The sequence below is a fragment of the Vicugna pacos genome, chromosome 5 (genome assembly GCF_048564905.1).
Source record: "Vicugna pacos chromosome 5, VicPac4, whole genome shotgun sequence".
Lineage (NCBI taxonomy): Eukaryota > Metazoa > Chordata > Mammalia > Artiodactyla > Camelidae > Vicugna > Vicugna pacos.
Window position 1 is genome coordinate 96,588,577 of NC_132991.1, and position 16,260 is coordinate 96,604,836.

The 16,260-nt window shown below is 54.2% G+C and overlaps 1 protein-coding gene and 1 long non-coding RNA gene across 2 annotated transcripts; both read right to left on the reverse strand.

Moving 5' to 3' along the window:
- Window positions 1-1,503: 1,503 nt before the first annotated feature.
- Window positions 1,504-11,294, reverse strand: DTYMK (deoxythymidylate kinase). Its single transcript, XM_072962043.1, has 5 exons — window positions 11,108-11,294; window positions 9,996-10,104; window positions 6,435-6,525; window positions 4,354-4,551; window positions 1,504-1,807 (listed from the first exon to the last, which is right to left on the reverse strand). Exons 1-5 carry the CDS (start codon window positions 11,289-11,291, stop codon window positions 1,697-1,699), a joined length of 693 nt encoding a protein of 230 aa, XP_072818144.1. The 5' UTR covers window positions 11,292-11,294; the 3' UTR covers window positions 1,504-1,696.
- A 2,203-nt stretch (window positions 11,295-13,497) lies between these two features.
- Window positions 13,498-14,151, reverse strand: LOC140696281 (uncharacterized). Its single transcript, XR_012072428.1, has 2 exons — window positions 14,058-14,151; window positions 13,498-13,781 (listed from the first exon to the last, which is right to left on the reverse strand). It is a non-coding gene; the product is annotated as an uncharacterized lncRNA (long non-coding RNA).
- Between the last annotated feature and the right edge of the window lie 2,109 nt (window positions 14,152-16,260).

The following is a 16,260-nucleotide window of genomic DNA, read 5'->3' on the forward strand; positions in this document are numbered from 1 at the left end:
GGTCCCTTTTGCCAGGTGGGCGCCCTGGGGTTCTGGGGATCAGGGTGTGGGCATCTCTGGGGCCGTTCTGCTTCTTCAGGGGGAGACTAGAAGCAGGTGGGTCAAGGTAGTCACCTCGGCCACTGCTGCCACCACAGCCCTGGTGGGTAGTTGTAAAATGGACAGGGTTCACTGAAGAAAGCTCAAGCCACCTGTTGACTCGAGGTCTCTGGGACTGTTCCTGTCTCCACCCTACTCCAACTGCCCGCCTTGGGCCTGACAGCCCAGCCCCGAGAGGGTGGTCTGTGCTGTGGCCCCCACTGCCCCTGCATCCTGACCTGGGCCCACGGCACAGCCCCTCTGAGAGCCCCAACTTGGCCGAGCACCAGCCTGGCCACCTTTGGTGAGACTGACGCGTCCTCTGGGCCAACAAGCTCTGAGTTCCCGGTCTTCTCGAGAACCTGCCCTGTCCCATTTGCTGGGTGCAGCACACAGCCTTGGCCGTGAAAGAGCAACAGGCAGGTTGATAGGGCCACGCGGCCCTCCCCCTGGGTGACTCTGGGACCCCTGGATGAAAGTGGTCTAACCCTGTGAGCGGTTTCTGATCACTTTTTCAATCACAGGTTCTTGGGTTCTGACTTGAGCGTGTGGTGCACGGTCTGGGTGGACGGAGCCAGGCCCTTCAGGTGGACAGATGCCTGAGGCCAATCTGTTACCATCAGCAGGGCTGCAGTGAGCTCCTCAGACTCCCCTACCCCCGTCCCCAGGGCACAGACCACACAGGGCCACACCTGGAGCTGAGCCCTCAACCTTGTCCAGGGGCACAGCCAGCAGCCTCCTTGCTGCTCACTACCTGTCCTCCCCCACCAAGGCCTGGTCTGCCCTACCTGCCGGGCACCTGTGGACGTGACAGGTGTGGGGAAGCCAGAGTCCTGGGTGCCAGCACCCTGCTGCGACTCTCTTCGCCACACACAGGCTTCCCCAAGCCCTGTTAGACTCCGAAAACCCCATGTTGGCACAAATGTCACATCCTCTGCTTCTGCTCGGAATCCAGTCTCCTGGCCACAGAAGGAAGGGCACCCACAGGCCCTGCAGACAGGGTCCCTGCCTTCTCTTTTGGGGTCTCCTGGGCAGCGTGAACACTACCCTAGAGGAGCTGAAAACAGGATGGAAAGAAGTTATGCTCCTCAGATCATAACGGTTCAGAGAAGACATGCTGTCATGTCATGTGGACAGGGGCCGGCCGGGGCCCCGCGAGGCCTGTGCACCAGGCAGGTGCTCAGCAGCAGGCGTGGCTGAGACTGGCCATACCCCCGGTGGCCGGAGACGAGGGCAGGAAGGAAGTCCTGAGGGGGCCAGCGTGGGGGCCTCACCTGGGAGGACTCCCCAGCACCCCAGCCCAAGGCTACTCATAACGTGTCTTCATTCAGTCTTTATTAGTGTGTCTGAGACCTTACGAGCACCTCGGCTGAGTCCCGTCCCAGCGAGCTCGACGGGTCTGCTTGCATACAGGTGTCACTGAACTTCAGTAAGAAAAATATTTTATTGGCATCTTCAGGGTCTAGGAGAGGGCGGAGGAAGGCTGAGTGCACGGCCCACCCCTGTGGAGTCCTGCTCTGCCTGCCATGGGCTTGTGTGCAGCCCCCGCGCCCTGCACACAGCCCCTGCGCTCTGCACATTGCTCCTGCCTTGAAGGCCGACGGGGGGGACACTCCCTCTATTTCCACAGCTCCCCCAGCGGCCTCTGTGCGGCGGCCTGGATGGTGTCCTTGGATAGCGTGCAGATTTCCTGGTGGACCTCTTCGATGCTTCTGGAGGCGTCCACCATCTGTCGGGGGGAGGGTGCAGGAGAGAGTCTGGTTAGTGCTTTTTGGTTCTCAGCGCACAGGCAGGCTCCTTCACCCACACTGTTCTCTGATCCTCGGCCTCGACCGCACCCTTGCTCAGCTCCCTCACCCCCGGGGCTGCAGCTCCCGTCCCCCTACCCCAAGCAGAGGGCAGGTCACGTCCAGGAGGCGGAGAGGGCAGTGCCCCCCCAGGCCACGCACCTGCCCCTCAATGACTGGGCTCCACCAGGTTCTGCAGAAGCCCCTCTTCCCCGAGAAGATGGGCCTCGTCCTGGCGCAGGGCCGCTCCCACCCTGCTTGCCCTTGAGACACTGAGTCCTCCCACGAGAAGCACAAGGATCTTCAGTCACCAGAGAGCCCACCTGCCCGCGAGAAACTGCTCTCCAGTGAAGGGAGGAAGACGGTGCGCAGAAGTGTGGTGGTCACACCAAGCGCTCAGCCCATGGGGCCAAGAGCCTCTGGGACAGCCAGCTCTGCAGAAGCCCCTGGGGTGCAGATGCACTCAGAAGAGACTGTCCACTGCACAAGGTCCACTGGGAGTGGCAGCAACCCCACAGGTCCCTGAGACCCGAACAGGGCCACTTTCCTGAAGGTCACCTAGCAGCACCGTCCTGGCAGCTCGTGCCAGACACGTGGCTCCTGAGAAACCCCACCCGGACGTCTCTAGCCCTGGGGGCTCTGTGAGGACTTCGGTCTCTTCCTCCACAAAAGGAACCAGCGATGCCCCAGAAAGCACAGGGTGAGCCCAGGGGGTCTTACCATGCTGGGACCAGGAGGGGCCCTAAGTGAAGGGGTCTCCCGGAGGACACGGAGCCGCTGGGAGGCCCCCCGGGGGCCAGGCTGGGGCAACATAGGCCTCAAATAAAGTGAGAGCGCCAGGGACTGAAACGTACAAACACAAGTCTGTACAGATGGAAGCTTACAAAGAAACTGAAGGTCTACGAGCAATGAGTTTCTATGTGGTTTCAAAACCCTTCCTCAGAGTAACCGGACTGACTTCACCACGGAATTGCTTAACCAAGCGGCCAGGGGACACCGCCAGGGCGGGACAGACTGTGCACCCGCAACAGAGCAGTGAGGGCCCAGTGTCCCTTCACCAGGAGACAGAGTCAGCGAGGCTCAGCTGCAGAGCAACTGCTGGGCCCCTCAGGAACGTCACGGCCATGAGAGCACAGGCTAGGACAAGGGACACGGGGAACCGGCCAGACAGCAGGAGCACGTCTGTGTTAACAGCCCGGCTGTGACACTGAAGGGCTGTCAGGTACTGGCTTTTTCTCCAGGGTCCTGGGTGAGTCTTTTGTACTGTCCTGACAACTTTCTGTAAATGTGTTGTTGCTTTTAAAATCTGACAAGTACTGGGAGGGAGAGCACAGCTCAGCACACACGAGGTCCTGGGTTCCACCCCCAGGGCCTCCACTGAACTGAAAAATAAATAAATAAAACAGAAGGTTTTGAAAAATACTAAACAAATTTCCAGATAAACAAAAGCAGAGGATTCTAGGCCAGGCGCCTGCACCACAAGAAACATTCAAGGGCATCCTCAAGGCCGAGGGAGATGAGCTTGGAACTGGACCGAGGAGGCCGTGCTGATCGCAGGCGGGGGTGGCTTTCCCTCCCTTCCTCTTGTTCCCGATTCCATACGCTCTGGTCTTGTTCCTCGCGGACGTGGAAACGTATCATACATCAAGAATGCCGCGAACCATGCAGAATGAATTAGGAAGGAAAACACTGAGACCTCTGGAATTCAGATGCGGCACAGTCTCTGCCCCAGATGTGCGGGCTCAGCGCTGACCTGAGCACATGGGGGAGACCGGGAGGTCCAGGATGTGCTTGGGGCTGCGCATGGCCCCTTCTCACAGAGAGCTTGGCCGCGGCAACAGAGCTGCACTGCACAGCAGAGACGGGGCGGGCAGGGCGCACAGATGCAGGTGGAGGGGGAAGCACAAGCTGGAGGAGACACCAGAGCTGAGACGCTGGACCACGGGCTGCGCAGCGAGGACCAGGCTGGTGGCCAGCAGCGGGTGCGGCGGAGGTAGGAGAAGCGGCCGTCAGGCACCAAGTGCTGACCTGCCAGGACGAAGGTGGGCCAGGCCACGAGGGTGCGCTCAGAAGGAGCGGGCATGCACGAGGGCCGGGCTCTGGGTGAGAGGCCCCGAGATGGGATGGGCACGGGCATGAGGACAGCACAAGGGGACAGCGTGCGGCCACGGGATGGGCAGGAGCTGTGGTGGGGGGCAGGGAGAGCAGTGATCCTTCCGTGGGCTGAAAGTGGGGTGTGGACCCCCGGCCGACCAGATCACCCACGGGCAGACCCGAGCTGGAGGAGGCTCTGGGGACGATGGACGGACGGGGGAGTAACCGGGCATTTTGTGTTGGGGTGAGAACAGTGCACGGCAGATGGGTGGACACAGCGGGGCAGAGGGGGCTGTCCACCCGCTGCCGCCTCTGTCAGCCCCTTCCCAGCTCACCAGCAGGGCAGCACACCCACAGAAGACGAGTTTGCTGCAGGGGCGCCCTGGCCGCTCACCTTCCAGTTCAGGGAGGTGTCGCTCCGGAGCTGGTGGAAGCGCCGCAGCACCTGCTCCTGGAAGGCGCGGTCCTCGTAGCGCTCCCGGCCAAACTCGCCGCGCGCGGCCGCCTCCGCCAGGCGCAGCTGGAGGAACACGACCAGGTCCGGTTTGGGAAGGCCTACGTCGGGCTGCTTGCACCAATCCAGGGAGAAGTTCTGGCGACAAAGAACCCGACTGTTAGATGAAGAACGCTTGATAGGGTCTAATATTCAGTTTCAAAACTCTCACCAAAAGGGGAAAAGCGAGTGAGCGCTTGAACGGAGGGTTCTGCTTTCAGCACTCAGACCCTGGCTTTCCCTTGGCCACCTCTCCCGACTTGACTGTGGACAGGTCAGGAGACAGTGCTGCTGGGTGCCCCACAGGCCACTCCGGAGAGGGGCAGAGAAGGGGCGGTGTATTTACACGAGGAACAGCTCTCAGCCAGGGAAGAACCACCTGCCACAGCTGAGGGTGCTCGGAGGGCACCACGCCCAGGGCACTAAGTCAGACAACTGCTATGTGATCTCGCTCATCTGTGGAATCTCAAAAAAACGAAGGAACAAGTCTAACAAAACAGAACCAGACTCACAGGTACAGAGAACAAACGGGTTACCCAGGGCGGGGGGGGAACAGTGTAGGAAGGGGAGTACACACTCAGGTATGAAATGAGCTACAAGGGTACACCGTCCCACACAGGGACCAGCGTCTTATAGCCAGGAACGCACCATGCCACCTCTGCCACACGTGGCTCAACGAGCTACACCGCCTGTCTATTGCAATGCTGTGTGTTTGCTGCACCTCAATTCAAACCCCTGGACAGAACGCACCACGGTGGTGATTCACCTCAGGGCCAGGGTCCGAGGTCACAGGGACAGGCCCCACACCCTCCGCTAGGCAGAAGAGTCCATGCAGCAGAGACCCTTGGGACCCCTGGGTGGCCGTCTTTGCAGAGGGAGGTCAACGCAGCACCCCACCAGCACACTGGGGACACCCCCACATTCTTCCTCTTCAACCTAGCGACTCGAAAACAGCGCCTCTGTCTGGGGGGACAGACAAAGCCAGGGAGGATACGACCCAAGGCCACACAGCGCTGAAGATTCAGGGTCAGAATCCAGCTGCAGGCTCGGGACAATGCACGCGGGGGATGTGCCCTCAGGCCTGCAAAGCGCGGCCACCTGTCCAGTCATCTCTCGGATGGAACCGTGTGGCCGGTGCCTCCTGGCACGAGCTGCCGGCTCAGGAAGAGACCCAAAGAACGAGAGGTGGTCAGTTCACAGCCCTCGTGAACTCACCGCAACCAGAGGCTATCATAACACAAGATACCGGACGTCCAGTGCCACCTGCAGGAGCCCTGCAAAAATAAAAACTTCAAAAACCTTAACCAAAGGAAAAACCTGGGAACCCAGAAATTAAGTTAGGCGATGCTTCAAGTATGGTCCTTAAGCGGTTGGATTCTGAGTCCATCTGACTGTAAAAACACAAGCTTCTGAGAGAACTGGGAAATCTGAAAGCTGGCTGAGTCACGGCACCACAGAATGACTGAACTGTCTAAATTCATCTGAGGTGAGACCAGGTTTCTGAAGTTGCTTTGCAGATGTGCACTGAAGCATTCGAGGGAACTGGTCATGTGGCTGGTGGGTCAGGGACCAGAAGGTTCTGTGGCGGGCGACAATGCTGGGTGGCTTATCTCCTCTGCTGGTATACGTTAGAAAATCTTTAAATAAAAGCAGGAATAAAAGGCAGTGTGGTCACGGCTGTTGCACCTGGGGCAGCTTCCTGGGACAGGGAGTCAGGAAAACAGCACGAAGGCGCCCCAGACCCTCTCAGCGCCTTTTCTGAGAACAGGGCAGTGGAGGGAAAGGTCTGCCGATGGACCACCCGCGTGAACGTACAACATGAAGTGGAAAACACAGTTGGATGGTGAGAACAATCTGTAGCTACAAATGGTTTCTCTTTGAGAAAGATGAGATTAGCCTGGGAGTATGGCGACCAGAAAACTCAAGAGGCAGTGGCAGGAGGGACTGGGCCCTGACCACAAGCTGGGGCTGGCGGCTCTCACCTCTTTGGCGCTGGTGAAGGCGACACCAGAAAATGCATATCTGTCCACGACCAAGGTGACGCCCTGGCCCAGCTTCTCCTTAATCAACGGCCTGAAACAGAGAGGGAGGTGGGGTGCTATGAGCCATTGTGGCTGCACAGGCCCTGAGCTCACCCTACATCATCCTGACAACACAGGCAGCGATTCAGAAACCCACACGGTGAGGGGGGTCTCACGGCAGCTAGCCGTAACCTAATTTTATTAAAAAAAAAAAAAAATAAAGCTCCAGGTCTTTTCCTCAGAAGATGCCCCACAGGCGCGCACTCCCAGCAAAGCCCAGCATGAAAACGTAAGTCCACCGAAGGGCAAAAACCCAACTGACACAGGCCGTGCTCAGAGGCCGCTGAGCTGTGCGGGTGGGGCATGGCGGGGCCAGGCCGGCCTGCTGGGGAGCAGAAGCTAGGTGGAGGTGGCTGGAGGCGGTGGAGAGACACTTGTGGCCCAGCCCGGAGCAGGACGAGGATGGAGTGGACGCCCAGGATGCTGTCGACCAGGTGATGGCAGGTCCTACACCTCCAGCCCCAAGAGCTCAGGAAGACGTGTGAGGACAGACAGCCTGACATCAGCACAAGGCACTGCTGGCACTTGGGGAACAAGATGTCTGATGCTGTGAGGCTGAGCTCAGAGAACATTCTGGAGCAGGGACACCTCCACCAACAAGATGCAATGTTCATCACAGCACTGTTCCTAAACGCACGTTATTTAAGAAGCTACCCAATCCCACAGCAAGTTGGAAGAACAGATGTGGCACGAGCAGGAGAGACCGAGAACCGCCCAGGCAGATATGAAGGATCTCGGGATATGCTGTCAATACATCCAAGCACAACGAGGACTCTGGGGGCCTCTCTGTATAAGGACAAGGTAATGCTTAAAGAAGAAATTCAGGAGAACTCTACAAACAAGTGCACTGATAGCCCGGGGGAAGGCAGGGCAGTGACCTTCTGGTGTGGTTTTGACTTTTAGGGCCATTTTGTACTTTCTGTATTCAAAAACTAAAATCAGCAAGATGAGGGGGAAAATCCCTAAAATTGTATCCAAAGTCAAATGAGCCTGTGTCCAAATGAACCACAGTTAAAGTGGAACAAAACGTGCTGAGATGTCTGGACGCAGCAGTCTACGTGCCTTGTTCTAACAACAGAGCAGCAGCCAGCCCTGACCCAACATGGGCTTCGCGGAGGTTGGGGTGGCGGCCCTAAAGCGCCCTCCTGCCAGGCAGGGTACAGGACCGAGCAGATGTGCTGGCGATGCGGTCAGGAAGAAGACCCTGCAGGGCCGGAGCAGCAGGTGTCAGATGGACAGACAGACGCAGGGAAGACAAACGTGTACAGAAGCCTAGATACTGGGATACTCCAGCAGCGAGCAGCCTGCGCCCACCCAGAGGTCGGCTTCTAACGTCCTCATGCACGAAGAGGGGGCAGCGGGCTCCCAGCTAACGCAGAGAAAGCACGAGAAGCGGGACCATGTCAGTGGTCACAGAAGCCACTAAGAAGGGACTCCCACAGGCCAAAGTTGGAACAATCTGAACATCCAAACAAAGGACAGGAGTCGCTCTGGACAGAGTCCATACTGGTGACTGCTGGACAGCTGGGCGGATGGCTGGCGGAGGCAGGAAAGCTCTTCTCACGTAGAACGCCAACCGCCAACTGTGGACGGAATGACAGAATCAGAAACTCACAGTAACTGACTCAGGCAGGCATGTTAATGAATGCTAACTAGGAGAGCGAAGTCTGATAAGGAAGGACGTCTGTGCAGTTTTACAATGTCTCCCCGTTTACAGCAAAGAGTCACAGTGGAGAAGCCCGGCCGGCAGCCCCTCGCAGGTGAACAAGGGAAACCGGCTGCGCAGCTTGACGGCCGCATATCCCTCCTGGCACAATGCCCTCAGGACCCAGTGTCCTGCCTGTGTTGCTTCTGACAAAAATACAAACCCAAATTTACTTGTGAGGTCAGATGAACCCAGCATTCTGAGAAATAAACAGAGTGAGCAAACAGCAGAGAGAACGCGGCTGTGTTTCTAATGGGCGCAGCTGGGCATCTCAGTGCCGGTCCTGTAGCTTTTCTGGTTGACTGAAACCATTTTACACTAAAAAGTTCAAAAATAGGTAGAGAAGAAAATTGCTAAGCTGCTATGGGAAGTGAGAGAAACCTCTCATTTCTGGGATCCTGTATTCACTCCCACGTGGCCCTGGAGGGTCAGGAGGTTTTGGCAGGGAGAGATGGGGAGGGAACTGGAGGGGGCGACCAGGTCTGTGCGGGAACTGCACAGAAGCCGGAAGGCGACCGCTGACCAGCAACTGACCCAGTGAAGGTGAAGCACAATAAAGGGCAGGAAGTCCAAAGGCTGCAGAAGGAACCAGAGTTCCCTCACAAAGGGCTTCAAGTACCTGGCGAATTCAAAGGAGCTAAGTTAACTGAGCCTCTGCTCCCGCCTGCCCCTTGCACCGCACCCATGAGGGGCACCTGCAGAGGGAGCCACGGCTGAGGCTGAGACCAGGTCACACAGCGAGTGGCAGTGGTGCCAGACAGGGACCTGGCATCAAAGCTGTCACCTAAGGATGTTCCAGTCTCAGAAAAACGACTGCCGGCTCTGGCTGTGATGATCTGAAGGGGAAGCTGTGGCAAAACAGGCAGACCAGAGATACGCGGGCCTACAAAACCAGGACAAGACCAGGATTTTGGAGAGTCAGCACTGTTTTCCATTTTAAATTGGGCTTAGAACACTTCTACAAATCCACAAAAAGCAAATATCAGAACAAATATGTCAACAGAGTCCAGAATATTAAAGATACAGTCTCATCTTCATCTAATACTTGGCGAGGGGGAGGCTTTTGAGACAAGACACCAAGCTAAGCTGAAGGAGAGCAGTGTCAGCATGCTGGTGAGGGAACGAGGGAAAACCACCGGGATGCCCATCCACAGGCACCCGGCTCAGCCTGAGGGGGAGTGCGCGGCGGGGGCAGAAACAAGAGGGACATCGACCACAAGGCAGGGAGCAAGCTGTGAGAAATACGCGTGGCAGGCTCCGTTTATTCATGTTAAAACAATTCCGATGACACGTGTGTGGAAATGGAAATGGAAACATCTGAGAGCATGACCCACGGGCACTCAATAAGTACTGATGCTGGGACAAGCGGGAACCTTCCAAGATGATGTCAGAGGAAAAGGGGATGGAAGCAAACCCCAACCCAAATTGCCAACTTCACTTAACAACATGTCAACACTGGTTCATCGAAGACAAGAGTAACTCTAGGGAAGGGAGATGGGACCGGGTGAGGGTAAACCCTCTGAACTTTTTGATCACCTTTGCTGTGTATCTAAAGCTACCTAAAAATTAAGTCTATGAATTACAGAAGGTGGGGGAGCAGCGTTAGTTAGCCCTCACCGGGATCAGTGAATATAAAAGCCTTGTCAAGATGCAGCCTCCAACATGACTGTCAACACCCGTCAGAAACCAGAGCTGTGATCACTGACTCAAGAGGTGGCAAAGCAGGGGGAAGGGTGGCAGAAGGGCAATGTTTTTACACTTGTTCCCAGCGGTTCGCAGAGAAAAGCAGGTGCACTGAGTGATCCTCCACCTCACTTTTCTTTTCCAAGTAAGAACTCAGAAGTTTGCCAATTTCTGTTGATCTTTCTAAAAGGAAAAAAACACATAAAAGTGAGGTCAGGCTTCCCAGTTAAATAATAGTTTGTGCTAAACTTCTGATCCTGACACAAGTCTAATTTTGAGTTTTATTTCTCTACAACCTGAGACAAGTTCAGACTTCCCATGAAGCCAGACTTTCCCTGAGAAAGGGCAGCAGTGTGCGGACACACTGGGATGGAAAATGCGTTTCATCTTCCTTTAAGAAGAAGGAACTCAGGTAGAAAGCCAGCAACCTCAAAGAAGTACCAGTCCAAGGAGGGCTGGTTCCAGGACCTGCCCTGATACCAAACTGGGAGGACACTGGAAGTCAACCCCAGGCCTAAGGGCCTGCGTTCTTGGACTTAACCAACCCAGGACTGTGTAGTACTTAAACGGATAAGTGGACCTATGCAGTTCAAACCCAGGTTGTTCAAGGGTCAACTTACAAGAGTTGTAAGGCAAGCTGGCTTAAATAAATACTAAATACTTAAAAAAGCATGCCCACCCCATCCTCCAACCCCTATTTTGTAAACCTTGGGTTTCTCTTGATTATTCAAGTATTGACGATATTTCTACAAGCAATTTCAAGATCAACGTTTCACCCTAAAAATTAAAAATATGACAGAAAACCCCTCGAAGGATAAACAGCTATCCAAGAAGAAAAAAAAAAAGCCAAACAAAACGGAGATCTGGATGACACAACAGCACCAGGAAACGTCTGGGGGCAGCAGTGTCATCTTGGTTGTGAGGCCGTTTTCGTGGGGGCACGCGGGTGCCGAGACCCCCTCCCCCCCAAGACAGGTGACGCCACTGCACACCCGCCCCGGGGCAACAGACCCGCGCCGACGTCACAGCCGGAGTGTCGGCCGAGCGCTCGGAACCACCGACGGCCTGCAGCCCGGGTCCGACCTGCTCGCCCGCGGACAAGGGGACAAGCGAGGGCTAGCCCGGAGCGCGAGGTCCCCGCCCCGGTACCCGCTACCCCCCGGCCCCGCCGCGCCCGCCCGCACACCCGGGAAGCGCAGCAGCTCGGCGCGGTGGCCTGCGGTACACAGCGCGTCCACCAGCTTGCGGCCCTGCGTGCTCTTCCCCGCGCGGTCCACCCCCTCCAGCACGATGAGCGCCCCGCGACGGCCTGCCATCGCCGTATCTTCCCGCCGCCGCCACCGCGTCGCCGCGTCACCCGGGCCGCCCATTGGCCGGCGTCCTCAGCGCGCGCCGGGATTGGCTGAAGTGAGCCGGCGTCCGCGACGCGCGCGAGGATTGGCTCAGATGAGCCGGCGCTGGGATTGGCTCAGCCAGCTTTGGACGGATAGGCTGGGACTGGTGCGGCGGAGGCGGGGCAATTGCCCGACGGCGCCAAGGTCGCACCGCCTCTTCCGGTCCGGAGGCCGGCGCGCCCTGTCCGGCGCGGGCCGCGGTCGTGAGCGCCGGTGGCGGGGCAGGGCGTGGGGGTGGCCGCCCGCGCTCCCGAAACGCTAGCTGCAGCCCTCCCAGCCTGCCCGCTGTCGGCTCCCCGACAGCGGTAACCCTGAGGGCGCAGGGCCCGCGCCCGGAGAGCGCTCAGTGAGGTCTGCTGTTGTTGCTGCTGTCTGAGGCGCAGTCCCCGGGGAGGCCGCACGTCGGGGAGACGGCCCGCCTCCCTTGCTTCCGGGGCCGCCCGCGGGCCCCTGCCGAGGAGCACCACACGGGATCAGGACTTCGATGTGACCGACGTTCAGCCCACAAGCTAGGGGCTGCGTTCCCCAGAATCCCTCGCGGAACTTAGAGCTTCCGGACGACAGGCACTCGTGCGGAGTTTGGGGGCAGCAGAAACGTGGACCTGAAATTCGGGTCTGCGGGCCGCAAGATGGGTGAGGGCTTTCCGGTGCTGAGAATGGCAGCGGGTTCCCTGAGCTCCGGACACCGTCCACCTCAGTGCTTGCCCCGAGGTCATGGTAACCGTTTCCCGGATCTTCCTCCCCCTGTTCACTCTGGTTGTGCAGCTCTCCGATTTCACCATCACCCAGGTTACCTGCGGAGGCTTTATGTTTTCCTGATGGACCCTTCTTGGTTTGATTTGGGTTCTGGGAAGGTGATAGACTCTATTACTCCCAATTACGGGTTTTCTTCCTTGGTGTTGAGCTTGGCTATGTACCTTCAAAGGCTGCTGGCGTGGAATCGGGGCTGACTTTCAGGCAGAAGCTTTAAAAGTTGTGTGGTCCAGCCCTCCCCTTCCTGCCCATCAGTGTGAGAACAGCGTGTGCACCGTTAGGGCTCCTTTTTCATCCTGGATCCTGGCGTGAAGATACAGCCACAGCCAGGCTACAGCCACTGCAGCCGATAGTTAGATAAACCATTGTGATCCTGAGTCCACTGAGACTTAAGGCACCTTAGTTACTGCTCTACAGCCTAGTGATAGTTTTCTGATACAAAGACTAGTAGATAATACTGCCTTTATCTGATCAATGTGTCTTGTTTTAAAATGTCCATCTCCTTGCCTTCAGAAGAATGAAGGGATTACAGAGGAGAACTCCCCCTGGGGTTGGGCAAATGCCAGTACAGCCCTGAACTGTTAGGGAAGGCAGGTAGCTAGATATGAGCAGAGAAAGGGGGACACAGGCCAGATGGCAGGAACTGAGCAAAAAAGAAGGGGCATGGGCCAAATGCAGGGGACCATACATCATGTAAACAATGGGTATCCTTGAGCAGACAGAAAAGCAGGAAGCTAGGGGCTGATAAAGAGATCACACATTTAAGGGTGTCCTGGACAAAGAAAGGTGGGAAAGACAGTAATCTCCAGTGTCCGAAGGTAACCTTTTGCTCATTATTCCCTCATTTCAATAAAATTAGCCTTGCAGATTAGAAGTACCCATCATGCACCAATGCCATGACACTTCCGATCCAGACTAAATGAGGAAATAAACATCCCTCCTCTACTTGGAAAGGTGGAGGTTGGGATGAAAATTAGGGAATACAACCCCAAACCCTTCCCTCCCCAGTGGGTATTCTGCCCATTCACTTTTGCACCCTGTGTAACCAACTTGCTGAAGAAGCTCAGGGCAGCTGCTCACCTGAGCCTGCCCGCTCTCCTCTTGAGAGTGTTATTCATCCCTTAATAAATCCTCACTTTACTTTCTCGACCTCCGCGTCTCATCTCTGAATTCTTTCGGCAAGGAGAAAAGAACCTAATCACTGGCAACAGAGCTGTGTCTAGGATGAACTCACTGGGCAGACAGGGAGGAACACGGTGCAGTATGTCAGCTTGTGGCTGCGGAGCCCCCCTCTCACCCACAGAATGGGGGAACCTGGCTGCTGGGCCCTCGTGTGCTGGGGATCAGTGGGTGCCCCTTTGATGGCAGAAATTGCCAAACTAGCACAAGTACAGTGAAACTTGTTACTCAGATACAACACAACAGGCACTTTTGCTTCTGCCTTTTCCAACACGTTAGGCCATTTTTATTAGGTTGCCTTTGACGGCAAGTACCAGAATGAAAGCCTAACTTTGGCTTAAATCAAGATGTTTAATTATCTCACAGAACCAAACGCCCAGAGTTAGGAAGCCGAGAACTGCTTTTGCTGCTCAGTGATGTCAGATGTTGGGTCAACAACTCAGCATTCTCTTGGCTTGTCCCTCATGGTCAAGGTGACTGCAGCATCTGTGCATGTGGTCCTGATCGCACGTGGGCGTAGGAGCTCCCTTGCATCTGGACATAAATTCAAAGAAACATTAAGTACTGAGGTTATTTCTTTGGTTATTTATTTTTTTCTATCATGTTAAGCAAAGATAATAAAGCCTGATGAAATCTAGGGTTGATGGAAGTAGAAACATACTCAGTGGAGTGTCAGGCAAACTTCTCTTTGGGCAATGCATTTTGAAGCATCAGCCCTTAGAACATGCCCTTTGAGCCAGCAATAAAATTTCTAAGAATTTATCCTAAAATACAAATAAGACAGTATGATAGAGTGAAGATGACCACAACCTGTCTACTCCCATTGAGAGGTGGAGGTTGGTCTCATTTTCCCTCCCCTCAGTCTGGGTTGGCTCCAGTGACTTGCTTGAGCAATAGAATGTGGTGAGGCCACGTAGGGACAACCAAGGTGAGGTCACAAGAGTATCACATAGAACATAAGAATCACCCAACTGAGCCTTGCTGGAATGCCTGACTCATACAAATTGTGAGCTATAATAAAATGTTTCTTCTATACCACTGCATTTTCAGGTAGTTTATTATGCAGCAATAAACAACTAGAACAGACAGATGTGTACAGGTGTATGAGCAAATGTCCAGCGAGCATTATTAATGGTAACGAAAAGCTGGAAACAAATCAAAATGTTGTTCATCTATAAGGAGTTTTTTTTTTTTAATTTCTTCATTGCTTTTTAAAATTTAAGTACAGTTATACTGTGACAATTTCTGAGGTACAGCACAATGTCCCAGTCATGCATCTACATACATATATTTGTTTTCATAAGGAGTTTGTTAAAGAATTGTACACCAACACAATGTAATATATCTAGTAAACAGGATGAGATAAAATTGAGTAAAATGTGGCCAGAATTCATGAAGAGTATTAAGTTAAAAATGTAAATAGTAGAAAAGTGGATAGTGTGACTCACCAGTTAAGAAAAGCAACAGTTCAGTTTAACAAATGGGCAAAAGATCTGAACAGACACCTCACCAAAAAGATATACAGATGGCAAAAATGCAGGTGAAAGGTGCTCAATGTCACATGTCATCAGGGAACTGGAATAAAATGAGATACTGCTACACATCTATGAGCATGGCTAAAATCCAAAACACTCAGAACGCTAAATGCTGGCCAGGATATGGAGTGAAAGGCACTCACTGCTGGTGGGAATGCAAAATGGTACAGCTCATTCTGGAAGACAGTTTGGCAGTTTCTAACAAACTAAACCATGTTACCGTATGGTCCAGGAATCACAGTTCTCGGTATTTACCCAAAGGAATCAAAAACTATGTCCACACAAAAACCTGTACATGAATGGTTATAGCAGCTTCATTCATAATTGAGAAAACTTGGAAGCAATCAAGACGTCTTCAATAGGTGAATGACTAGCTAAACTGTGGTGCCTAGAGACAAATGTTCCTCAGCATTAAGAATTGATGGGAGGAGGGTATAGCTCAGTGTACAGCACATGCTTGGCATGCACGAGGTCCTGGTTTCAATCCCCAGTACTTCCTCTAAGTATAAATGAATAAATAAACCTAAATGCCTTCCCCCCACCAAAAAGGAGGAGAAATGAGCTATCCAGCCATGAAAAGGAATGGAGGAAACTTAAAATGTGTATGACTGAGAGAAGCCACCTGAAAGGGCTACTGCATGATTCCAACCATATGACAGTCTGGAAAAGCAGAAATAAAACAGTGGAAAGATGAGTGTGTCCCGGGATGGTGTTGAGGGGCAGGGAGAGGAGGGAACAACTGCAGTACAGGGGATCTTTAGGGCAGAGGAACTATTCTGTGTGATACTGTAATGGTGGCTACTTAACATAATTGTACAGCACAGAATGAATCCTAATGTAAACTATGGGTTTTACTTAATAATGTGTCAATATTTTATCACTTGTAATAAATGTACCTCAGCAATGGAAAATGCTTATGAGGGAAACTGTGTGTGTGTGTGTGTGTGTGTAGCTCTGTATTTCCTTTTCAATTTTTCTGAAAACTAAAAACTGCTCTAAAATATAAAGTCTATTAATAAAAATATTTTCTCCTTAAAACGATGAAAAGGTGGGCTGTGTGCAAGCATGTACGCGAGCGTGCGGTGTGTGCATTTTCACATCAAGCATTGAATGGGACCAGAAGGGCTGCATTGAAGCTAACATTTGGCTTGAAGAGTGAGCAAGATAATCACAGTCCTGTACCTTTGAGAGGTTAGGAACCTGTAAGTTTCTGTACAGTTTGAGTTTTCACAATGAAGGTAAAATTGGCAGAAAAATGCACGTGCTTCCACTTTTAAATATCCGTCTGGGGCTTCGGGAAGAGTCCCGGAAGGGCAATCTTTACAATCGCATTTTCAGTGATGAAACGACCGCCCCCCACCGGCGCCCAGACGCATAGGGTCGGGGCCAGCGGAGCTTCGGCCGCTCCCCGCGGCCCGCGACCGCTCGCGTTCCCAGCTGCCAGGCACCTGCTCCACCCTACTCCCGCCTGCCGCCGC